Raw genomic sequence first — 23,267 nt, 5'->3', positions numbered from 1 at the left:
CTCAGTCATGTCCGACTCTTTGAGACCTCATGGACTGTAGCCCACCAGGCTCCTCTGTCCATGGAATTTTCCAAGCCATAATACTGGAGTGGGTTGCCATTTCCTCCTCCATCCATTTTATATATAATAGCTTGCATATGCTAATTCCAAACTCTCAATCCATCTCTCCCTACCCCTCCCCTTGGCAATTACAAATCTGTTCTCTATGTCTGTGAGTCTGTTTTTGTCATATTTTAGATCCGATATACAAGTGATATCATAATGGTATTTGCCTTTCTCTTTCTGACTTACTTTACTTGTGATCGTCTCCAGGTCCATCCATGTTGCTGTAATGGCATCATTTCATTCTCTTTATGGCTGAGTAGTATTCCATTGTTTATATGTACTACATCTTCCCTATTCAGCTGAATGGACATTTTTAAATCTGGACATCTTGTTATAAAAAATAGATATTGAGGTTCCCTAGTGGAGAGTGCAGTCCACGGGGTCACTGAGAGTTGGACACGACTGAGCGAGTTCACTTTCACTTTTCACTTTCATGCATTGGAGAAGGAAATGGCAACCCACTCCAGTGTTCTTGCCTGGAGAATCCCAGGGACAGGGGAGCCTGGTGGGCTGCCGTCTATGCGGTCGCACAGAGTCGGACACGACTGAAGTGACTTAGCAGCAGCAGCAGCAGTGGAGAGTGAAAAAGTTGGCTTAAAGCTCAACATTCAGAAAACGAAGATCATGGCATCGGGTCCCATCACTTCGTGGGAAATAGATGGGGAAACAGTGGAAACAATGTCAGACTTTATTTTTTTAGGCTCCAAAATCACTGCAGATGGTGACTGCAGCCATGAAATTAAAAGTTGCTTACTCCTTGGAAGGAAAGTTATGACCAACCTAGATAGCATATTCAAAAGCAGAGACATTACTTTGCCAACAAAGGTCCGTCTAGTCAAGGCTATGGTTTTTCCTGTGGTCATGTATGGATGTGAGAGTTGGACTGTGAAGAAGGCTGAGCGCTGAAGAATTGATGCTTTTGAACTGTGGTGTTGGAGAAGACTCTTGAGAGTCCCTTGGACTGCAAGGAGATCCAACCAGTCCATTCTGAAGGAGATCAGCCCTGGGATTTCTTTGGAAGGAATGATGCTAAGGCTGAAACTCCAGTACTTTGGCCACCTCATGTGAAGAGTTGACTCATTGGAAAAGACTCTGATGCTGGGAGGGATTGGGGGCAGAAGGAGAAGGGGACGACAGAGGGTGAGATGGCTGGATTGCATCACCGACTCGATGGACATGAATCTGAGTGAACTCCGGGAGATGGTGATGGACAGGGAGGCCTGGCGTGCTGCGATTCATGGGGTCGCAAAGAGTCGGACACGACTGAGCGACTGAACTGAACTGAACTGAAACTCTAAAAGACATAAAAAGGCTAAAGCTGGGAGCAGATGATCCCAAGATTATTTCAAATGCAGCATCCCACTGTTACTCTCCAGAAGTGGTACCTGAGGGAAAACCATGGCGAGGGAAGAAAAAGTGTCATCTACTCATATTATTGTCACTCTCCCCCTCTCTGTGGTTTCTCTCTCAGGGGTTTGTACCAATGCCTAAATAAGTCTGTAGAGGATCAAGAATAAGAATGGCTTTTTAATATTTGAGGCCTTCCATAAGTGTGGCACTTGAATTATCATTATTTGTAATATCCCCTGTCATTTTAATTCAAATTAAGCATCTTGAGAAAAGCACCTATTGCCTAGTTTGTTTCCACCACCTTAGCCAGTAGTTGAAAATGAAAACACTCAATAAATGTTACCTCTCCTGCATCATGAGCTGTGTGAGAGCATCTTTTACATTCTTTCATGTAATTGTCAAACAATCCAATGCCATAGTTCTACGTATTCCTGCACCTCTCGCCCCCATTTTGGAGATGAAGGGTATTGAGAACCCGAGAACTAATGATTTATCCAAGATCCACATCTACTAAACACACAGGTGAAATTGAAAATTAAGTCTGTCTGACTCCATAGTCCATACTCTTCCCCAGGAGTTCTCAAAGATGCCTGTGCATCAGAATCACCCAGCAACTACTCTATCAGAATCTCCAGAGTGGAGGTCCAATCACTAAAGCTGTCTTACAGATTTTAATAAAACCAGACCAAAAATTTGGGAAGCTTTACTCTCAAACACTACACTGTATTTCCTCCTCAATAAATGTCTATGGAGTGAATGAATGAATGATGGCCAAAACTCTTCCACTGATAATATATTCCTTCATTAAGATTTGCTCTCAAGCAGTGATCCTTATTTTAAAATGCAACTGCTCATAAGAGCCTGTCTCTAAATTTTCTGATATCTTTATCTAAAACTTGGTTGCAAGGAAACTCAGCCTTGGTGGCTGTGGGAGGTGCCTGATTAATGACAGGATAGGACCAGAGGATAAGCTAAAATTCTCACCTTTGATACCTCCCAATGATCCCTGGGGTCAGCACTGCCATCAGCAGCTGAAAGCTGGAAACCTAGGGCTCATTTAAAATGCCTTCACGTGGTTTGAAGTGGAGAAGCCATCACGCCCTCCTTCCTGATAGATTGGCCCATTGTTGAAAGATACTTCTGTCCCTGCTCCAGGTCTTCTGTTGCATCAGGTGTTATCAATGACAGAGGCTCTGAGGGTGGTCCAGAAACATCCCATGCATCTGCAGAGATGTCTTAGAGCTCTCCCTTATGCTCTGGAGCACACTCCTTTGAGGGGCTGTGTTTCTCTGCATGTGGCAGCCTCTCTAGAAGGTTGACCTCAAACTGCTTAAGCAAAGGCAGCACAAGTCCCCATCAACTGACAGAGGAATAAATAAAATCTAGTTTTAGTTATGCAATGGAATATTATTCAGCAATAAGAAGAAATAAAATATTGATACAGGCTATATTATGGATGACTCTTTTAAAGTAGAAGAAGCCAGTTACTAAAAATAAATCCACATATTTTATGATTCTGCTTACACAAATATCCAGAATAGACAAATCTATAGAGACAAAAAGTAGGTTAATGATTGCCTGGGCTGGGAGAGTTTGGTGGAAATGGGAAATGACTGCTAATAAGTATGGGCTTTCTCTTTGGTATGATAAAAAGTTCTAAAATCAGTTGTAGTATTGGTTGTACAGCCTTGTGAATATGCTAAAAAACAGATGAATTTTATGATATGTGAATTATATCTCATAAAACTGTCCAAAAAGGGGAAGGGAGAGCACAAAGCAACAGAAACATTTTAGTGAAATTACATATGAGAATCACAAGATTTCTAGGCACCCATCACAACTGGAAAAGACTTTGGAAAATTGCCCTCCAATAGAGGGTTATATGGGCTTCCCTGGTAGCTCAGACGGTAAAACGTCTACCTGCAGTGCAGGAGACCTGGATTCGATCCCTGGGCAGGAAGATCCCCTGGAGAAGGAAATGCACCCCACTCCAGTATTCGTGCCTGGAAAATCCCATGGACCGAGGAGCCTGGTGGGCTACAGTCCATGGGGTGGCAAAGAGGCGGACATGACTGAGCGACTTCACTTCACTTCAGAGGGTTATATAGGGCCATACTTATATGAGCTGTTTACAGTAAGGTAGGTGTCTATAAGTTGATCCCATCCTCAACTTCCTTTCATATTTTTTTCTCTCTGAACATGTCTAATTTATTAATCCTATTCTTTTATCTGGCTCTTATGGGACTTAAGTTCACAATAATTTCCAGACTAAAAATGTGTTAAGTCAGGCACATATGTTATATTTTGGGGAAAGGATTGTAAATTAAAATGTAAAATATGGCTGTCGCTTCTCACATTTTTGCTGCAAGCAGTGACAGAGTGCTGGTCCTCGTAATTTACAACAGGAGAGAAGAATGTAATGTTTAAAGGTAGGATGTGATTCCATCAACATCTCCAGTGTCAGAGTTGCCGCTTCCTTTTTCATCCCCATGGCTGGCCCCATTTAGAACTGCATTATCTGTCGCCTGGACCACTGAAGCAGACTCACTGATTTCCTGCTTCCAGTCTCTCCCTCCTTAGTAACTCATCCTCCATCACACTGCCAGAGTTACCTCTCTAAAATGCAAACATGAGGCAGAGTAGCCCAGGGTAGACACCTTGAGTCTCAGTTTCAAACTGCCTGGATTTGAATTTCAGCCCCACCGGCTATCCACTCAGTCATCCTAGGCAAGTTACTTAATCTTTCTGTGAATAGTTTTATTCCCCACTGCATCTTTAGTGCACATTAGATTTGAGCAGTATTTTAAGTGCTGAATTCAATGATGGGCTTATAGTGATTGGTCAGTATAACTTATTATTATTATTACATTTACATTCACATACTGCCATGTTTCTCTGTTTCTGCATAATGAAATCATTTTAAATTAAATTTAATCATCGATTGTGCAAGAGCCTGTGCAATCTAACCCTGGAGTTTTTCCTCCTAGTTTTATAACCTTCTCTACATACATCAATTGTGTGACTCCGGAGTTTCTCTCAAGCTTCTGCCTCTGTCATTTGAGTATGTTGTTATTGTTTTTTTAGTCGCTTAGTCGTGTCCAACTCTTTGTGACCCCGTGGGCCATAGCCTGCCAGGCTCCTCTATCCATGGAGTTTTCCAGGCAAGAATACTGGAGTGAGTTGTCACTTCCCCCTCCAGGGGATCTTCCTGACCCAGGAATTGAACCCACATCTCCTGAGGCTCCTGCGTTGTCAGGTGGATTCTTTACAACTGAGCCACCTGGGTAGCCCCCATTTGAGTATCTCCAATTGGAAAAGCCCATTCTTGGCTCAGGGAATCTGGAGGGGTGATCATCTGGCTTCCAAAAGTTGGGACATCTACTGGGCTAAGGCATAGCTGAAGAGGGCTAGCTCTAAAGAGAAGAGTCCCAAGCCCACACAATATACATTCACTCCAACACATACCATGGAGTCGACCACGGCGGAAAGTACTGGAAGACCCATCGCAGTGATGTCTGCAGGTAGCACAATAGTGAGAGGAAATTAAGGATCATTGAGGTCAGAATTCTTGAGGTTATGTTGAAAAGGTTAACAGAGTATGGTTTCATTCAGGCACAAGGGAGAGACCCCTCCAACTGATGATGGTAAACAAACTAACCGATAAATCTCAATCACTTTAAGCTTCAAGACAAGACATGTTTGTGGGACGTACCTGTATTTCACTTACCCTTTTAACCTACATAGAGCCATTTTGAAATGGCTCATTCCTTTTAAAGTTGATATATACCTCCACAGCCCTTATAGGCTTCCTTAGCTTTGCTCATCCTTTGGTAGATAGTCCCATTATTAAATTCTCAGTTGAACAGGACTACCTTTTTCTGCTGCAACTCTAACTAATGGAGCCAATCAACTGTGAGCTCCTCCAGGGCTATATGATATATCTCTGAGCCCTCAGCACTGTTTACTGTAGCAGGTAAATTGTAGATGCTAATAAAGGTTTGTTTGCATTGGGGAAAAAAGAGAAAATGAAAAGCCTATTCTTCATTCAAGACAACAATATGGCTAGGAAGCTTTTCCCAAATGGCTTTTCCCTGTGTTGTGACAGCACTATAAAGGTCTGATAGAAGTTGACTATAAAGTGAGTCATATTTTATAGGTAAAACAAACCAGACTTCCTAGTGGACTGGATAGGGTATATAGAGGATAAAAAAAGAAAGGATGACTTCTAAGCTAAGATCTGGAACAACTGGGCATGTGATTGTGCCATTTATTGATATGGGAAAACTTGGGGAGGATAAGGTTTTTGAGGGACTAGTTAAAAAAAGACATCTGTATTTGTTCGGTTAGGTTTGAGATACCAATAGGATATCCAGGTGGATTTGGTAGAAGGAGTTGAATATATAAGTCTGGGGTTTGGGGAATGGTCAGGGCTATGAATATAACACAGGGGGTCATAAAACCTATAGGTGGGACCAGTAGAGATAACCTGGACAAAGCCTGGGGGACCAGCAACATCTAGAGAACAAACTAGAGGAGATACCTGTTAACTGTATATATGGGAGTTTTCTCACCCAAAACCTCCTTGGAGTTAAGTACTATCTTACTTATCTTTGTGCCTAGTGGTATTTGTCATACAAATTTTCAATAAATGCTTGTTGAATTCATTTCAATTCTAGAAACAAAGAATTGTAACCACTTAGAATCTCTCAGCCATAAACTTTAATGATTTTGCAACATTTGCAAAATAAGCATGAAGGAGCACTCCAACATCTAGCCTAGATGTTGGAGTGGTGGACAATATGGTGGACAGTTCCATGACTTCTGGCAACAGACTGATCTAACTTCCTAACCTTTCCCTATCCCCTTTCCCTAGAGACAGTCTCTAAAAGACATGGCCCCAGTGGTCATGGGTGGATGGCAGAAAGCCCAGGATCCCAGCATGGTCCTCAAGGCTGAATAGCAGGGGTCTCAACAGAGCAGCAGCTACTGGAACATATGGATCATCAGTAGGAATTCTGCTTAGTTCTAGAGATACAAAACTCTCAATTTTCTGAAAGGTTGCATGGGAAACTCTCTATTATCTTCTTTATCTAGTCATGATTTTTGCACTGACTTTAACAGTTTAGGATTTATATTTTTATTACCTCCTTGTTCCTATGACACATTTAAAGATTTGTAAATCAAGAGACATCATTTTTTTTTTTTTTTTTTTTTTGGTCTTCTCACTGCTGTTCTGATTGGGTCTACATCATCCTTCACCTTGGAAGTTTAGTGGCCTCCCTTCCTCATTCTCTCCCTACTATGCCACCAGAACAACCACACCAAAGCACTGCTCTGTTAGGGCACCTACCTGCCAAGAGCTTCAATAGCTAGCTTCCTTGTTACCTACTGGGGGAAAAATAATTCCAAAATTCTAAGGATGGCATCCCAGATCATCACATAGGGGACTTCCTTTCACAAAACTGAATTAAATAGCTAATATGTCCAGTCCCTGAGATGCATTCTGAGAAGCAAGTTGTAAATATGAACAACACATTCCTGCCCTCACAAAGCTTACAGACTCATGGAGGTGACCACACTTAAAAAACAGGGATCTGTATTTACCTGGAGTGGGGTGGGTTGGGGTGGGGGCTTCCAGGAGGAACTGACTTACCAGCTAAGACCTGAGGGTTGGTCAGACTAAACTGTCTGTGTGGCGGCATGTGAGGCTGAGGACCGTGTGAGGAGGCAGGGCAGAGATGGGGGGAAATGAAAAGTCCTTATGCGAAGAGAGAAAGAATCAGAAAATTAAAAGACACTCTCTACGCCCAGGATATGTGAGTGATGTGGAGGAAGTAAGGCTAGGAGAATGGGCAGGTTCGGGTGTAAAGAGCGCTCTGCGATGTGAAAGATACACTCGTGTATGGACTCATAGGTCTTTGAAGGATTTTAAGCAGGGCACTCACATGACCAGACTAGCCCATTGGGAAGACAGCCCTAAATTCATGTGCCAAGTGGTCGGCAGCCCTTAGGAGGGGGCTCTCGCAGGCAGCTCAGGCTGAGTGCCTGACGGGTATGCGGCCCAAGTCTCGGTTGTGGCAGTAACTACTGTCTCTGCCTCCCCCAGGGCTTCCAGGGCAGTGGCTGAGGAGACCTTCCCGAGGGGCAACACGCAGTAGCTGCTGAGCCATCGCACCCAGGAGAAGCCGCAGGAACATGGCAGCCCCTGCTTGAGAGGAATTCAACACCAACAGACTCTATTCAGAAGGGAATAATGTCCAAGAAAGGGCGAAATAAGGGCGAGAAGCCCGAGGCGCTCATTGTCGCCCTTCAAGCTGCCAACGAAGACCTCAGGACCAAGCTCACAGACATCCAGATAGAGCTGCATCAGGAGAAGTCCAAGGTGAGTGGGGCTTCCTGAGGCCCGCCTGCCGCCCTGCCTCAGTGGGCTCTTGTCTGCTGGTTGCCAGAGGGGGCAACAACCCCTGCACTTGGGGAGATTCCCTGTGTGTGGCAGAAGGGATTGAGCACAGGATACACACAAAATGAGAAAACCCTGTTCATGAGCTCTGCCTGCCCAGGAAGCCAGATGTAAAAATTGAGAGCATACTCCCCCACCACCACCACCTCTGGACAAATGAATAAGCATGTGGCCTTGATGGGTCCCACCCTTGCCTTCTGTAGTCATTCCCCCGAGGCATTTAGAGATATCTTTGTAAAGCATGTCCATCATGTCATTCCACTGCTCAGAACCCTGCAAGGCTGCCCACCTCTCTCAGTCACAGGACTTCCCCCACCACGTCAGGACCTTCCCCCTCCAGCTCTCCATCATCTGACTCATCTCCCACCACTGCTGTCCCCAGATCACTCTGCTCCAGCCTCTTCACTGAACCAGGGGACACACGCCCATCACATTTGGGCCTTTGCCCTTCTTCTTCTCCAGCCAGCAGCATGCTCCTTCCACACTTCCTGCAAGTGTCAGCTCTAGTCAAGCATCTGACTACAATCTCCAAAACAGAGCACTTCCTGGGTCCACACACTCCCTAAAGCCTGCCTTTTCCTGGTTCATCTCAGCGCAGTTTTTGTATTTATATGTTGATTTGTTTAATGCTTCTCTCCCCCAAGTCAAGTGTAATCTCTGTGACAGCAGTCTCACCTCTCTATCAGTGGAGCTTAAATAAATGTCCAGGACTGAAAAGCTCAACATATATTTGTTGAATGAGTAGATGAATGACTGAAATGTGATTTCTATCCTTATACCTTACCGTTATCCTGTAGAGCTGGGAGGAGGTTTAAATTAGACACGTACATAAAGGAGTGATGAGGAGTATATGAGAAAATTCATATCAGATGCTCAGAGAGCTGCCTGGCACATAGTAAATTCTGAAAAAAAATTCATAGTAATATCCCTTCCATATCTGGTATGCTTGAGTCAGTTGCTAATTAGACTTAGGGAAGTTTCTTTGCTTCTGAGTCTCATCCATTAAATGAATATGCTAATGCTTCTCTTATTAGAGCAGTATGGATATCAAACAGAGTCATGGACAGAAAATCATTTTGAAATACGTGACAGGCGTAAGACATTTTTGCAAAGTAGAGACAATCATGTCACTGTAAAATTACCTTAAAGAGATAACTCTGTGTGCAGTAAGGAAATGTTCTTAATCAAGTCACAAACAACATATATCCTTACTCTTTTTTACTGCCTCTTCTTCCTTGACTTTACCATCACATTTTAATTAGTTCTTTTCTCCCAAATGTATTTCTCCTGGTTTGAACAATAATAAAGCTTGGATTGGCCAAAGCTCCTGGCCCCCTGTTTCAGTTAATCCTTGACCTTGGATAAGCAGCCCCCAGTGTAAAGTTTATGAAGGGTATTTTTCACTTTCCATAAAGTTAACAAGAAGGTGGTGTCATAAAACAAAACAAACAAAAACAAAGTCAAAAATGTTTGTGTAAGAGTCAGAAAACCAGAATATTGCCTTTCTGTCTCCCCAGGGACAAATTTCAATTTCTCAGTGTGTCGATCTGTAATTCAGATGACTGAGTCTGTTTCTCCATATACTTGTCTCTCAAGCATCACTGGAAATTAGAATAACCGGAGGGAACTTATTAAAAATTGAGATCCCTGGGCCCAGAGTCCAAAGATTCTGATAAAGTAGGAGTGATGAGGCTCAGGACTGCAATTCCAGCACACGGTCCAGACAGTCCCTGTGGAGGTGGTTCTTTGACTTTGTGTTGACAAACACTCCACCCCGCAATTCCTTCCAGGTCGACAAGCTATGACCATTTCATTGGTTTTAACTTTCCCTGGGGCAACGTAGCATTTCAAGGGAGGCAGGCTGCTTTAATTGTAGTAACAGCAGGATGACAAACTACCTTCATGGAAAGAAGGCTCTCTGTCTGGGTACTGGGAACCATAACCTGCCCCTGGTTTGCAGAGAGCAAGCTCATGAGATTTTAAAGAGGCGGAGGCCCTGCAGATCCCAACCCTGCCATTTCCCATATGTGCTAGCCTTTTAAAAGGGGTAACTCTTGACTGTGGACAGAGCTGTTTATCTTGCCTGTTTATCCAGGGCTGGGTACTGGTGTCTAAGCCAGCAGTCAGGGGTCATCTCTCTTTCTGACAAGAGACCAGAAGCCAGGCTCTGAAATGAAAGCACTGCCCTTGTCGTCCACCCTCTGCCCCTCCCCCAGACTCCCTCTCCATGACAGTTAATTAGAATCCTAGCACAGGGGCGACAGCAAAGCCTCACCGCCTGTCAGCAGCATTCCCCAAAGAGCAAAGGGAATTTAGAGGGCAAACAAGTCATAAAGCAGTTTTATTAAAATAAATACGATTGTGTTACCAAAGGCCCAGGCTCTGAGAGAGAGAACATGAACAATGCCGACATGTGAATTCACAGTCTCAGTTTGACTGCAAGGCTAGGATAACAATTTAAGCTCAGGGGAATGGACTAGTTAAAGAGTGGAAACCTTTGGAGTGATGGGATATTATTCATTTTTCCAGAAAGACAAATCATCCCATTGACATTTGCAGAGAATATTGCAGATAGAGCAGGGTCACAAATGCTGGACTCTATTGACTGTTTACCACCTGTCACACATGGTAAGAACTGTGTTTCCTCCTCACGTAATCCCAGCTCTTTCCCTTAGCGCCTGAGTGACCCTGTGCAGGTTATGAAATACCTGTGTATTCCTTTGTCACATGAGGTAATAGTCGTGTTTACTTCCTAAGTTATGTGTGTGTGTTTTTTGAGCAGATATTATCAGATAAGTTGTGTTATAATTCAGTTATCACATTTCACCCTCACTACCGTTCTCTGAGGTGGGCACCGTCATTATCCACATTTTACAAATGCAGAAACCGAGGCTCAGTGAGATAAAGCAGGTCACTCAGAGCCACGTGCTTGTTGGTGACGGGGCTGGGTCTTCAACTCCCCTCCCCTCTCCTCCCACGTCTGTGCTCTTTTTCCAAATGTTTTCCCCAGTCTTACTGAGATGTAATTGATGTACAATATTGTGTTCATTTTATGTGTGCAACATAATGATTTGATATATGTATAAATTGTGAAATGATTGTCACAATAAGTTTAGTCAATAGCCATCACCTCACAGAGTTGCAAAGTTTTTGTTCTTGTGATGGAAGTGAAAGTGACAGACTCTCAGTCGTGTCCGACTCTTTGTGACCCCGTGGACTACACAGTCCATGGAATTCTCCAGGCCAGAATACTGGAGTGGGTAGCCTTTCCCTTCACCAGGGGATCTTCCCAAGCCAGGGATTGAACCCAGGTCTCCCGCTTTGCGGGCAGATTCTTTACCAGCTGAGCCATAAGGGAAGCCCTGAAGATGGAGATACTGGGGATTGAACCCAGGGCCTCGTGCATGCTAAGCATGTGCTCTGCCACTGAGCTATACCCCCAGCTGCTGTGATGAGAACTGTTAAGATATACTCTTTTTGCAATCTTCAAATATTGTTAAGAGGACTGTTAACTATAATCATCATGCTGTACATTACATCCTCAGAACTTACCGTGTAACTGGAAGTTTGTACCTTTTAACCACCTTAACCATCTCCTAACCATTCTGCCTCTGGTAACCACCAATCCATTCCCTATATCTATGAGCTCTACTTTTTTTTTTTTTTTAATTCCGCATATAAGTGTGATCATACAGTGTTTGTCTTTATCTGGCTTATTTCACTTGGCATAATGTTGCAAATGACAGAATTTCCTTCCTTTCTATGGCTGAATATTTCACTGTGTGTGCATAGGAGGTGATAGATCACATTTTCTGTATCCATTTATTCATCAGTGGGCATTTAGGTTGTTTACATGTTTTGCAGAGCCAGTGCTATACTTAAAACATGTGAATGTCTGGAAAATACTGAAAACCATAGGCAGAGGAAGAGACAATGTCAGAACTTTTCTTTCTACTATTATGCAAATTTCAAATGGAGAAATGAAGTGTGTGTGTGTGTGTTGGGGGGAGGGGGCGGATATGCCCCTCTCCTTCTCCCATAGATGCCTGCATTTCCACTGCAGGGAAATGAAACTAAAATATTAGACACGGCCAACTTCTGGTGAGTAGAAATTATCTGAAAGATTTGTAATGCACTGATAGGAAAAAACATGGAGATATGTAGGTCATTTTGACTGGACTCCGATCATAGGGGCCAAAAGGATGTAACTATGGGGCCTGTGGTGGAGAGGAAAGAACACAGGTGGGGTCTCTCTGCTGGATGACCTTTCTGGGCCTGCATTTGTGCATCTGTAAAATGAGCAGATTATGGATAACATAAAAGAGCTAAGGTCCTTTCAAAATAGTCGAGATTAGTCAGGAAAGGAATCTGCTCTAGCTCTTCAGGGCCCTTCCCTGATCACCAAGTTACATGACACTGTCCCTTCATTCCATGTACTCTATCTAGCACATCGCCCTGTGGTGCTTTAATCACAGGACTCTGTACTTATGAAGAAAGTGAAAGTCTGAAACGTACGTCTGAAGGTACTTTGTTTGTTTGTTTGCTTGTTTCTTGCCTGCTATCTGTGCTTTAATGAAATCTATGCTTCCATGTCTGCTTCAGGGACCCCTAAGTAAGGGATCCCCAGTGTTCACAGTGCTGCCCAACATGTAGGAGACATGTCCTACTTGTTGAGTGAATTATCATGATTGTTTTTAAAACATTCCCCAAAACCCCATGGCATAAGTACAATATAGTATTGATTGAGGCGGGCCACCCCAGGCTTGGGTGGAGGAAATATTTCCACCAGGTCTGTCTTTCTTGGACCAGCACTGAGCCATTAAGCCATGGTATTTTCCTGTGTGTCTCCTCCGTGGACACTGATCTGCTGCCCGGGGTGTGTAAGCACACCAGGGATTGCTGTGAGATGTGAAATCCACCCACCCAGTTCCCCAGGGTTTCATTCTCTCCCGCAGAGGCAGACTACAGCTACAGTGAAGCCCACAGTCACAGAGGGGATGAAGCAGGAGCAGAGGATAGGCCTCTAAGGGTCAAGTCTGCAGGGTGGCAGGCCTGGGATGCTTGCTTTGGGCAGAGTCAGCTCCAGAAAGGAGTTTCCACCCTTAGAACAGCCCTTTAGACTGCAAAGCAGTCCTCACTGAGAGCCTGGGACAAAGGCAGCACCTGATTACTTTCTGATTTCACTGAGAAAGAACACAAGTTCTATGTAATTCCTTTGCTCCCAGTGACACAGCTAGAGGAGGAGCCAAAATGGGAATTTCCATCTTCTCTAAGGCTGTGGTCAAGGTGGTGCTTTCTTACTCCACTGCCCTCTGTTGCCTCCAGGGTGCTCTCCAAAAACCAGCCAACCTTCTCTCTCCTCAGGCTAGTACTCTAGAGTTTGCAGGTTTAGGGCCCACACTGGGCATCCAGTACTTCTTGCTTTCTGCAAATTTAGTTTTGTTTTCAGGAAACCTAAGTAACTAAAAGCAGCAAATGAAAAGAGAGAAGCTTTTATTACTTCCCCAGGTTGTATAAAATCTCCCTTATGCTGTGTTGTGCTTAGTTGCTCGGTTGTATCCAACTCTTTGGGATCCCATGGATTGCAGCCCGCCAGGCTCCTCTGTCCTTCAGGATTCTCCAGGCAAGAATACTGGAATAGGTTGCCATGCACTCCTACAGGGGATCTTCCCAACCCAGGGATCGAACCCAGGTCTCCCACATTGCATGCGGATCCTACCAACTGATCCACCATAGAGCCCAAGGATACTGGTGTGGGTAGCCTATCCCTTCTCCAGGGGATCTTCCCAACCCAGGAATCAAACTGGGAACTCCTGCATTGCAGGAGGATTCTTTACCAGCTGAGCTACCAGAGAAGCCCTTATGAGCCCCATTCCTATGGCGGCAGCCTTTCCCTCTTCCCATCTCCTTTTGGAGAATTACTTAGTGCCCGTGAAAACCCCTGTCAGCCCTGTGCGTTTAGATCTCTGGCTACATCTGATGCAGATAATCCAAGCTGAACCTTTTCCTGGCTTGTCTTTTCTTGATAACCTCTCAACCCTCCTTACCTTTAATAGGCAAGTCCAATGTTTAATCCTAGATTTCTAAGATCACATTAAAGCTCAAACATCACCCTCTTAACAGAATTTACAGTGGCATTTTTCAAAGGCAAAACTAAAATTAGGACAAAAGAAAAAAATATAATGGGAAGCCTGGGAAGCCAGTCATGAATTTTCTTCCTTCTATCATAGCGGAAGCAGGATTAAATTGTCCTAATGATTTTTTTTTTTTTTAACCTCTGGGGTAAAAGGGATATAGGAAGTTGCCGGGGACCAGCCCCGGCTGATCCAGGGTATTCGAAGGAGAGACGGCGTAGGCGAAGATCAGGAAACAATTGCTTAATTAAATGTTAATTAAGGATATAAAGAGTAATAGAATGAGGATAGCTCAGTAAAATTCAGTGAAGAAAAGAGGCTGAAATAAGGATAGCTCAGTGAGGAAATTCAGTGGAGAAAAGAGGCTGAAATAAGGATAGCTCAGTGAGGAAATTCAGTGGAGAAAAGAGGCTGAAATAAGGATAGCTCAGTGAGGAAATTCAGTGGAGAAAAGAGGCTGAATAATTCAGCCAGAAGGTAAGAGAAAGAACGACATGGTGAGACCAAGTTTCGGTGAACAAAGCCCGCACTTTATTTTCCAAAGTAGTTTTTATACCTTAAGTTATGCATAGAGGATAATGGGGGAAGGGGTAGAGTCTTGCAGCAAACCAGGCTTTCTTCCTGCAAACTTATCATATGCAAAAGCTTAGGTGATTTGCATCATCTTCTGGCCCAGAGGCCTGTTAACATTTTAAGACCTTTTCTTCAGAAAACTTATTTTTCTCTAAAGGTGATTGGTCAGGAGCCACCCTCCAAAAGCATTAGATAAAGTTGCATTCCTACAGAGCAAAGGTGTGGTGGGCTATAACAAGAAAAAGAATTAACTCAAGGGTCCCAGGTTACAAACATTAAAGCTACTACTTACACCAATTATATTAATCAATACACTGCCAGGGACACAGCAGGCAAGGGATATGGAAACTTAGCAGCAAACATTGGCCCAACAAGTGAAAATCCCTTCACCAATACAATTTCTAATCAATCTTTTAACTATTCAAAAGAATCTGTGTTTACACAGTTTAGAACATCTCCTGCCTCTCACAGTTGGGAGGCTCTGAACAATCACATGTGGCCGGAAAAACCTATTCAGGCAGGCTAGAGGATTTCCAAAGCAGTTTGTAGGTTAAACACTGTCACACCCAGGAATTATTAACTGGAGCTGTAAGCTAACTCTTTTTTCAGAGAGGTAGTGGGGGACAGCCCCCCGTAAAGTCAGAGGTGTAGGTGAAAGCACAAAGCAGAAAGTAGGCAGACTCTGGTTTTGGGGGTAGATTGCTCGAGAATTTCCAGGGAGACTCCTGAGGCTTGATCCCGCCTTTGTGTATGCCAAGCCTCCTTCCTCATGACCTTTGCCAGAGGCGGAGCTCGCAGGAAGTCTTTTATTCAAATCTCTGTTCAGTGCTCACCCTCTGGCCCTGTCCCACCCTACCCCCTATAACTTCTTTGTATACATTAAGCAGTGTCTTCCAAGTTAAGATGAGATGTCACCAAGAAACTCAGGACATCTTGAGGAAACCCAATTTTATCTTTGAACATCTCTATTAGGAAAATAGTTACTAAGGTCTTATAATGTAATAATAGTAGCGCTCATCTTACCACCATAATATGGGTATTTAGGTTTATGTTCTTCCTGGTATTAGTATACATTGCATGATAAAATATTAATGTGCAATAATGCTCATCAAATTAATATTTAATATCTACCATGTATTCAGTTCAGTTCAGTTCAGTCACTCAGTCGTGCCCGACTCTTTGCGACCCCATGAATCGCAGCACGCCTGGCCTCCATGTCCATCACCAACTCCCGGAGTTCACTGAGACTCACGTCCATTGAGTCAGTGATGCCATCCAGCCATCTCATCCTCTGTCGTCCCCTTCTCCTCCTGCCCCCAATCCCTCCCAGCATCAGAGTCTTTTCCAATGAGTCAATTCTTTGCATGAGGTGGCCAAAGTACTGGAGTTTCAGCTTTAGCATCATTCCTTCCAAAGAAATCCCAGGGCTGATCTCCTTCAGAATGGACTGGTTGGATCTCCTTGCAGTCCAAGGGACTCTCAAGAATCTTCTCCAACACCACAGTTCAAAAGCATCAATTCTTCTTCACAGTCCAACTCTCACATCCATACATGACCACTGGAAAAACCATAGCCTTGACTAGACGAACCTTTGTTGGCAAAGTAATTTCTCTGCTTTTGAATATGCTATCTAGGTTGGTCATAATTTTTCTTCCAAGGAGTAAGCATATTAATAATTATTAATTGCCCATGTGTTCTAGCCTATCCAAAGGACTTTGCTGGATTATGGAAGTCAGTCCTTTCAACAATCAAATGAGAAAGATATCGCCAATCCTAGTTAACACATGAGTAAACAGAGGCTGAGTCTGGGGCCCCAGCTTGCCAAAGCTTTCAGAGCAAACTAGGAGATCTGAGATCTACCCTGACCTGGCTCCTGGCTCACCTGGACCCTGATCAGCCTTCTTTATGTTGTGTGTTGATAGGTGTAAAGCCTTTAAAAAAGTGCCTAGTTAATACATAGTAAGTTAAGCCCCCGATAAATGCCTACTATTTTTTGTGATGGAGCTGAAATTTTTGTCCATATAACAGTTCCACAAGTAAAAATTCATTATCCCTTCAATCAACTCATTAATTTTTACCTTTCAAAATATTATCTTCACATTTTTTCATATTACTCAGAGGTAGTTCTTCATTTTTTAGTATACTCATTTTCATAATTTACATTAAGTTTTTTTTACATTAAAATATTAAAATCTATTTCTTAGTGGTACAATCTAAGCTATAAATAATTTTCAGAAAATGTTTTTACTACAAAATTTTTATTGGCTCTTTTTTCCTTCCAGATGTCAGTCACATTCTTTGTATCTCCTTCATAGTGAAACTCTTTTCAAGTTAAAAAAAAAACAAAAAAAACCACCATACCTAGAAATACTGCCAAAAATGACAGTTTCCATGACAACCAAATAAATAGACATTAAAAAGTGCCAAAAGTAATTCAATATCTTTTCTTTTTTTCGAATTCTGTGCTTTCCTTTAAGTGATGGACGAAAATGCCAGTGTGTGTTCCTATTTGTTTTGTCTTCATGCTGGAGTATATTTTCCATACACCTGTATTTTCACTTTTTTTTTTTTTTCTTTTTCATTCATCTCTTCTCCAGTCTACACATAAAAGATTAGTGTTATAACTTGAGAGAAATTACAGAATCACAAACTTGTACAATCTAATACACCTGCAGAGAACTTCACATAAATAATTTCAGATCATGAGTATTTCCTCTTATATCCAATATAATATTACCTTACATTTTACAGTACTTTACAATTTAAGCTACTTTCCCATTCATTATCTAATTTAATCCTAAAAATATCTCTTTTACAGGTATTTTTTAAAGTGTAATCAAAGATCCTCAGGATAAAGCAACTTTCTTAAAGACAGTTGATGGTGAAATCAAAATACAAACCCAGAATTCATCACCCTTTATCCATTTTTACTACAGCTTTTCATTGTTTTAGGAAGAGCTGCTAAAATTCCCCTAGTAACTCATTACCTGTCTGCTCTTATGGTCATGATACTGTTCCAAATGCCTAAGGAACGTAAATACATCCTGCTGAAATTGAAGATGATCAATTTCATCTTCAATTGAAGATGATAATTTCCTATCACTTGAGTTAATTTCCCCAAGGTAAATTAGATGGAAGGTAAATTATCAGAGATTCTAACTCAGTGAAAAATAAGGCCCCTCTTTTCAAAAATTACATTATATAAAAGAAGAATCAGCAAACATTTCTGTGAAGTACAGAATAGTAAATGTTTTAGGTTTTGTGGGCCAGAGAGGTTCTGTGAAACTACTCAGCTTCATTGTAGCATGAAAGCAGCCATAGGCAACATGGAAATGGATGGGCCTGGCTGTGTGCCAATAAAACTTTATTCACAAAGGGGGAGGGGGCGGGAAAGATTTGGCTCATGGGGTACTGTTTGCTCACTCATAGTCTAGAAAGTCCTTCTTCAGTTCACTGTAAAAAAAAAATGGAAGTAAGATTTAGGCTGCCATTACTGAACATTGGGAGAAATATCGAACAGAACACAGGCAGACATTATATGTTGGGGGTATTTTTCTTTTATTGTTTTATACAGGGAAGGGATGGATGAGGGCAACCCTGGGTAACAGTGCAAGCCCATGTTCTCTAAAATGTGTGACAGGATATATTATTCCTGCCTCTGGTTACGAGGCCAGCCAGGGAAACATACCGGCTTACATTCTTTAATTTCACACATGTTCTTTGTCTTCTGTGTTGTGCTGACAACCACTGGGTAGACAGATGAACAAGGCTCACTGGCAGCCTTCTAGGAGTTTCCAGTTGAGGTGGGGTAGGAGAGGAGATGGTGAGGACAGACAAGTGCGCAAAAAAAAAAAAAAAAAAAAAAACAGCATAAAGAAAAATGTGGAAGAGACTGGCAAGGAGGTGTCAGCAAACTGCACTGAGAAGACAAATGCAGGAGAGATGAGCTTGGTCCTGGGTGATCAGGGTGATATGACCAGAGAGGGTAGCATCTAGCTGGGTCAGGAGGAATGAGAGGACCCCAAAAGGAACTGAGTGAAGGGCAGATCAGGAAGAAGAAACTTAGGCAGGCGCAGAGGTGTAGAGATTCAGGGTGTGTGCAGAAAATAGAATACTGCCCTATGCCTGAGATGGCGAATGAGGAGTTCAAATGGGGCTGAAAGTCCAACCAAGTCATCTGAGAGCTGAAAGGGGCAGCTGAAGTGTTGGGATTCTGTTTCCCAACAGGAAGAAGCCCTGGCACATAGATCATAACAGGATTTTGCTAAGACAATGTCAGCAGCAGTGTGACAAAAGCTCTATTCGTTAAATGAACCTCCAAGAACTCTGAAGTAATGCTATCCAAAAGAAATATAATGCAAGCCACAAATCCAAGCCACATATGTGATTTTAAAACTCCTTGTAACTACAATTTTAAAAAGTAAAAATAAGCCAAATTAATTGTAATAGTATACTTTATTTTACCTAATTTATCCAAAATACTATATATAGTTTCCTGGCAGTCCATTGTTTAAGACTCCACACTTCCAATGCAGGGAGCATGGGTTTGATCCCTGCTTGAGGAAGATCCCACATGCCACAAGGCCAAAAAACTTCAAAATATTATAGTTTCAACCAATATAAAAATTATTAATGATATATTATTATTTACCTCATACTAAGTCTTAGAAATGGGATGAGTATTTTATACCTGGGGCCAGGCTCAGTTTAGACTTTGCAGTATCACAAGTGCTCGCTGTGGCTAGTGGCCACCATGTGGGATAGCGCTGCTCTAGAATGTATCCGCTAACAGACACTTGGGAGGGGACCTGGGCTGGGCTGGAGGCAAGACCCGAGAATAGTTGTTTGGGGGTGCTTGGCTGTTTATTTCGCCAAATCTCCTTGTGTCCTGAGTCCTTTTAGAATAACCTACATGGGAATAATTGTTGTACCTTTAAAATCAAATATTCATAGAATGCCATGTGGACTTAGAAAATCCTGTTCTAGCTAAAGGTAGGTAAACCATTAAGGTAAGTAAAATCTCAGACACTTTACGTCATAATTACAATTGTTTCAATAAAGAATTTGGATCTTACAATTTTTCAGCTGGAAAGGCTCAGCAATTATTTTACAAAATGGTCTAATTTTACAAATGGCAAAGACTCAGTGTCACTCACCTAGATATTACTCCTGGGGATGCCCGATTTTTCCCTTTTTCTAGGTTACTGCCTGTGTGTATATGTGTGCAAAAGACTGAGACAGAGGAACAAAGACAGGCAGCAGCAATGACAGTAGGAGGAGGACAGTACAGGAGCCTAGTGAGGTTTTTTTAAGCTACAGATACCAGGCCACACTCTTATCTACTAAATCAGGGACAAACTCACAGCCAAATTAAGGCAGTGCTGTTGCTTATCTATAAAGACCTGTATTACCATTGGAAATAGTACAAAACACAGGAGAATTTTTTTTTCTCCTTGCTAGTAAAACGATTAGAAGCAATACTTTATTAAATTCCTCAGAGTGTTGACATAGATGGGGGAGAGAGGGAGATAAGTGTGCAGGTGGTGAAGAATTCAGACAGACACCCATGTAGCCGAAATAACAGCCACTGACCTCCTGTAGCAGAGAGGTCCTTGTACTGCAGGGGTTTTTGCTGGTGTGTGTGTATCTGTAAAAATTGGGGGTGGGGGGGTGGAACCAAGTTGCTATAGTAAGGAAGGTGAAGTTGAGGACATATCAACCATCTTCATTCCTCACTTCCCCCTTAGCAGCAGTTAACTTCTCTTCAAAAAAAGAAGAAGAAGAAAAAGAAAGGGAAATGTTTTATGCTATCACTTTAGACACCAGTTTTTCAGTCTGATCAAAATATTGAACTATGGACTGTCCTGGGTGTCCTGGGACATGCACAGTTCTCAGTTTAGACCTCACTAGGGATGTGTAGTCTAGAATGATCTCCAGATGATCTATTTTGAACTCCTCACCAAGATGAAAAACATTAGAGCACAATTTCCTAATTTTAATGTGTATGTCAGTTACCTGGGGATGGGTTAAACTGCAGGTTCTCATTCACAGATCTGGGGTGGATCCCCTGCATTTCTTATAAGCCTCTGGGTGATGCCTGTGCTGCTTGCCTGAAGACCACACAAAATAGTAAAGCCCCAGAACATCAAACATTTGTCTGAACAAAGTATTGGAAGCATCCTTGGGTATTTCCTCCTTTCACATAATGTGAAAGTTAAAGTGGCACAGACTTGTCCGACTCTTTCTGCCCCATGGACTGTACAGTCCATGGAATTCTCCAGGCCAGAATACTGGAGTGGGTAGCCTTTCCCTTCTCCAGGGGATCTTCCCAACCCTGGGATCAAACCCAGGTCTCCCGCATTGCCTGCAAAGTCTTTATCAGCTGAGCCACAGGGGAAGCCCAAGAATACTGCAGTGGGTAGCCTATCCCTTCTCCAAGGGATCTTCCTGACCCAGGAATCAAACCGGGGTCTCCTGCAGTGCAGGCAGATTCTTTACCAACTGAGCTATCATGGAAGCCCTCACATGCTGTCCTCCCTGCATAAAAAGGCCTGTGGTTTTCCGCGGGCACCCTCCCTCCTTCCACTGCGGGCTAGAATTTGAAAAGAGATGAGGCATTAGGAGATCGCAGGGATCTGAGCTGCTAATCATGCCTAGGAGCACGTCTTTCTGATGAGGCTCACCTCTCTTCCTCCTTTCGCCTCTCAGGTATCTAAACTCGAGCGAGAGAAGACTCAAGAAGCCAAGAGGATCCGCGAGCTGGAGCAACGCAAGCACACGGTCCTGGTGACGGAACTCAAAGCCAAGCTCCACGAGGAGAAGATGAAGGAGCTGCAGGCCGTGCGGGAGAATCTCATCAAGCAGCATGAGCAGGAAATGGCCCGGACAGTGAAGGTGCGGGATGGCGAGATCCAGAGGCTCAAGTCAGCGCTGTGCGCGCTCCGGGACGGCAGCAGCGACAAAGTAAGGACAGCGCTCACCATCGAGGCCCGTGAGGAGGCCCGGAAACTGTTCGATGCCGAGCGCCTTAAGCTCTTACAGGAGATTGCGGACCTGAAAACGGCCAAGAAGCAGGTGGACGAGGCGCTGAGCAACATGATCCAAGCGGATAAAATCAAGGCTGGGGACCTCAGGAGTGAGCATCAGTCCCACCAGGAAGCCATCTCCAAGATCAAGTGGGAGTCGGAGCGGGATATTCGGAGGCTGGTTAGTAACCCAGGGCAGAACCGTTCTCTTTCCAGGCTTCAGGCAGCCGTGGGGCTTGCTTTTCCAGGTGTTTTTTCGTGAGTGGATTGCTAACAGTGCCCTCCTGTCTCGTGCTGTTCAAAATATAAGATAAGTCGATAGGTAAATAGGTGCGCCCAGGCCAAAATTGGCATTGTAAAAGGTAGAAGATTTTGAAGTCATCTTTCTCATAAAGATTGAATATTTCTAGCCTCACACGTATGGAGAGTTACTATTTAATGGCTCCTGTTTCCTTGGGTGTATATGAAAATTTTCTGAATGATATACTCTTCCAACATCGGCATGTTTTGTAGGCTTTCCATTTATAAAATGTTTTTACAGGGGCGGGGGGATTTTCTTTGGCTTTCAAGGTGTCTGAAAATGGCAGCCACTGGGAACATACTGAGGGATTCACGTGTTTTCTCCCCAGGAACCATGTCTGAAAGCAAGAAGCAGGGCTATAAAACCCCTGGTCATTTTACAAATAGATCTTCTTCCCCAGAGTAAATGGAGGCAATTCAAAATAAGGACCATTATAATTCTTAAATTGGTTGTCATTCCTACCTAGCTTACTTGCTATTACCAATTTCTAAGACTTACTTCAACCCCTACTGAGTTGAAGCTTTTTTTTTAATATGTATGACCAAAAGCCACATCAGTCTTTTCACTATGCTTAAAAGTAAATAGAATTACTGTGTGAAAGCTATAATGTTGCAGATTGACCTTGTCTTAGAAGAAGTGTTTATTTGCATCTGTATTCAGAATGTTTAGTATCAGTTATAGCTGGGTTATATATTATCAAATTATCACCTGTTCAAGTGTACTTTGTGCTTCTCTAAAAATATTTTCTTAGAAAAGAACTTAAAAACACTTTCCTTCTTGTATCTGTTGATTCTAACTATTTATATTCTGAGAATTCTAATTATGTCCCTTGGACGATATCTCTAGGATTTCAATTTTATGTAAAAAGTGGTTATCAGAGGACATATTAGACAAAATTAAATATGTGATGTTCTTTGTACTGCAATACAGTGTGACTGTAAATGTTGCCTTTGCCAAACTTCGCAATTTTTTTATCCGCAATTCATGCTATTGTATTGGTTGACAATAAAGACCAAACGCAGTGCAGAAATATTGGTCCCTGCCCTGCCTTTGGTTTTTAAAACACCAGTGGCTGTTGAAGAAAGAATCAGGATGTGAACTCTGGAGTCAGCAGGTAGGTAAATGAAAAGGAAGCTTTACATTAAATGTTTTTGTTTGTCAATGGTTTCAATGTAAGTCTACAAATATATCCACCCATCCATGGTTATAATTTTTTTCATAACTTCTTTTCACTGGCACATTGCAGAGACAGACATGATATCTCTCTGAGTAACAGTGTAAAATCTAGTTTCTCTGAATATTAGTTCAAAAATTCAGTG

At 42.8% G+C, this 23,267-nt stretch overlaps 1 protein-coding gene and 1 non-coding gene across 5 annotated transcripts in view; one reads left to right on the top strand and one right to left on the bottom strand.

The window, feature by feature from the left end:
- The window catches only part of JAKMIP2 (janus kinase and microtubule interacting protein 2), a 190,351-nt gene that overhangs the window by 115,170 nt on the left and 51,914 nt on the right, over positions 1-23,267 (top strand). For all 4 annotated transcript variants that reach the window (XM_070793781.1, XM_070793780.1, XM_070793779.1 and 1 more), the window contains exons 2-3: positions 7,562-7,837; positions 21,331-21,828. In XM_070793781.1, coding sequence (XP_070649882.1) covers positions 7,709-7,837; positions 21,331-21,828 — 627 coding nt within the window. In that variant the 5' untranslated portion in view covers positions 7,562-7,708. The remainder of the gene's footprint in view (positions 1-7,561; positions 7,838-21,330; positions 21,829-23,267) is intronic.
- Positions 11,285-11,356, bottom strand: TRNAA-AGC (transfer RNA alanine (anticodon AGC)). Its single transcript has one exon. It is a non-coding gene; the product is annotated as a tRNA-Ala (tRNA).

This window comes from Bos indicus, chromosome 7, assembly GCF_029378745.1.
Source record: "Bos indicus isolate NIAB-ARS_2022 breed Sahiwal x Tharparkar chromosome 7, NIAB-ARS_B.indTharparkar_mat_pri_1.0, whole genome shotgun sequence".
Classification (NCBI taxonomy): Eukaryota; Metazoa; Chordata; class Mammalia; order Artiodactyla; family Bovidae; genus Bos; species Bos indicus.
Note: the sequence above shows the minus strand (reverse complement) of the source record. Positions and strands in the feature narration are given on the sequence as shown.